Source organism: Rhododendron vialii, chromosome 9a (assembly GCF_030253575.1).
Source record: "Rhododendron vialii isolate Sample 1 chromosome 9a, ASM3025357v1".
NCBI classification, from domain to species: Eukaryota; Viridiplantae; Streptophyta; class Magnoliopsida; order Ericales; family Ericaceae; genus Rhododendron; species Rhododendron vialii.
In genome coordinates, this window is record NC_080565.1 from 24,162,584 (window position 1) to 24,164,493 (window position 1,910).

General features: G+C 48.5%; 1 protein-coding gene across 1 annotated transcript; it reads left to right on the forward strand.

Annotated features, from left to right (window-relative positions):
- The first annotated feature begins 293 nt into the window (after positions 1–293).
- On the forward strand, positions 294–842 carry LOC131299727 (protein MAINTENANCE OF MERISTEMS-like). The gene has a single exon (XM_058325306.1). The coding sequence runs from the start codon at positions 294–296 to the stop codon at positions 840–842; it is 549 nt and encodes a 182-aa protein (XP_058181289.1).
- The last annotated feature ends 1,068 nt before the right edge of the window (positions 843–1,910 follow it).

Sequence of the window (1,910 nt, forward strand, 5' to 3'; positions counted from 1 at the left end):
CTCCTAGACGCCTATAGGCCTGAGAGAACCGCCTACGACGAGGCTTTGGTTTTGAGGGACCCACGGTAGCACTTGTCCTTACGCCGAGATGAGGTACACTTTGACATTCATATTTCAATACAATGTACTATGCTTTTCAATTTCATACTTTCGAATATCATGCTTATCCTGAGCATCATGCCTGTTTACTGAATATTATCCATTTGTTGTAACAGGCAATCATAATTTCGTGCTACGGGGGTGCGGCCGATGTGCCGAAGTTTTAGGAGAGACTCTCGGAGGCCTCGAAGGAGATGGTGAGGGTGGCTGGTTTTGGAGAGTTCGTCAATGTGCTGACGAGGCCAAGTAATGATCGCCAGGTAATGAGGGCACTCGCCGAAAGGTGGTGGGACACGACAAACTCGTTCCACTTCTCTTTCGGTGAGATGATGGTGATGCCATTGGACTTTGCGGCGATCACCGATCTGAGGGTTGGAGGTGACCCTATCCCTTACGACGCTGCGGCAGGGAGAGACCCCGAGATTCAGAGGCGTCTCCTAGGGTACTGGCTGAGGGCAGAGAAGAGGGATGCGCCGTACACTCAGCTGTTGGAGTTTTGGATGGAGCCCCAGGGGGGTAGGGTTCAGGAGGAGCAGATAGCGAGGTGCTTCTTATTGTACGTGCTCGATGCATCTCTGTTTCCTAACAGACGCAACCGAGTACACCTGTCTTTCCTGCTGGCCCTGAGGAATATTGGGGAGATTGCCCGTTTTGACTGGGGTGGCGCGGCTTTGGGGGCATGCTACGCCTTCATGGGGTCTCTTTCCCGAGGAGCAGGGAAGAGCCTCAGAAGCTATTGGTGAGTCTGGGAGGTATATCTCGAAACCTTGCTTTTTAGTGTTAGCTTTCCATTTCATTCATTGCATGCCTTGTGCTAACTCTTAATGCTTTGATTTGCAACTTTGGACGTACGAGGTACTGGATATGTACCTGTAGGGAGGTATTCCCGAACAGATAAAGTAATAACCAAGCGCGTGATACGAGGGATCACGGGTTAAACACGATAAAAATCACCATGAGCGGTGGTCGGCGATATGGATCAATGGCATGAGAAGTCATTGGTTTAAACTGACTGTTCGGCAGATAGAGATATACCATTACATTGGTCCAAATAGTTAAACAAAGACCAAGTTACATGAGAAGTAGCTGGTCCAGGCAGTCTATTCGGCTACGAGAGAGCCGAACAAAGGAAAAGAACTCCAATCAAGTGTTGTAGCATAGGGAACATTCTGGAAGAGTCCGGAAACAGTGGTGTTCCGTGAAGGAATGGGATCCCGAGAATATAGGATCCAGTAAAGATACCCAACGGGAATGGGATGTTCGGCCAGCAATGGAAAAGAGTCCTAAAAGGACTAAGGTAGTGAACTGATAAGGAAACGAGAATCTAAGATATCCTAGGGTTCCTATTGTGGGCATGCGTGCCCGTTTTCGGAATTTCCGGATTCCGAGACGCGAGGCAAGGGGCCCGGGTCGAGAGAGCGCTTTTTTAGCTGGACGTCAAGCGCTCGCGAAAATACAGAGTCGCCACTCGGGTTTTGAAGGTCCGACACCTAAGGAACCGTATTTCGAAGCACTTGCCGCGCTGATTGATTTGAAAAAGTTAAGGAACCAGTCCGTCATAACCATATCTGGGTTCGGGAGCCAAGTTATGAGAAGGGAAGGGTTTTACGGCACCCCTCTCGCCCAATCCGGAGATCGGTCTATACTTAGGCATTTGCGAAAAAATGTTTGTTTGCGATTCTGTTTTGATTAGTCAATTCTTTAGCCATTTAGGCCGGGGGAACAGTTTAAGGGATTAAAACTGTAACAGTTTGCAAGATGTGATAGATAGCATGGATGAATGAGATGACAAGTAATAAATGGACTGAAGT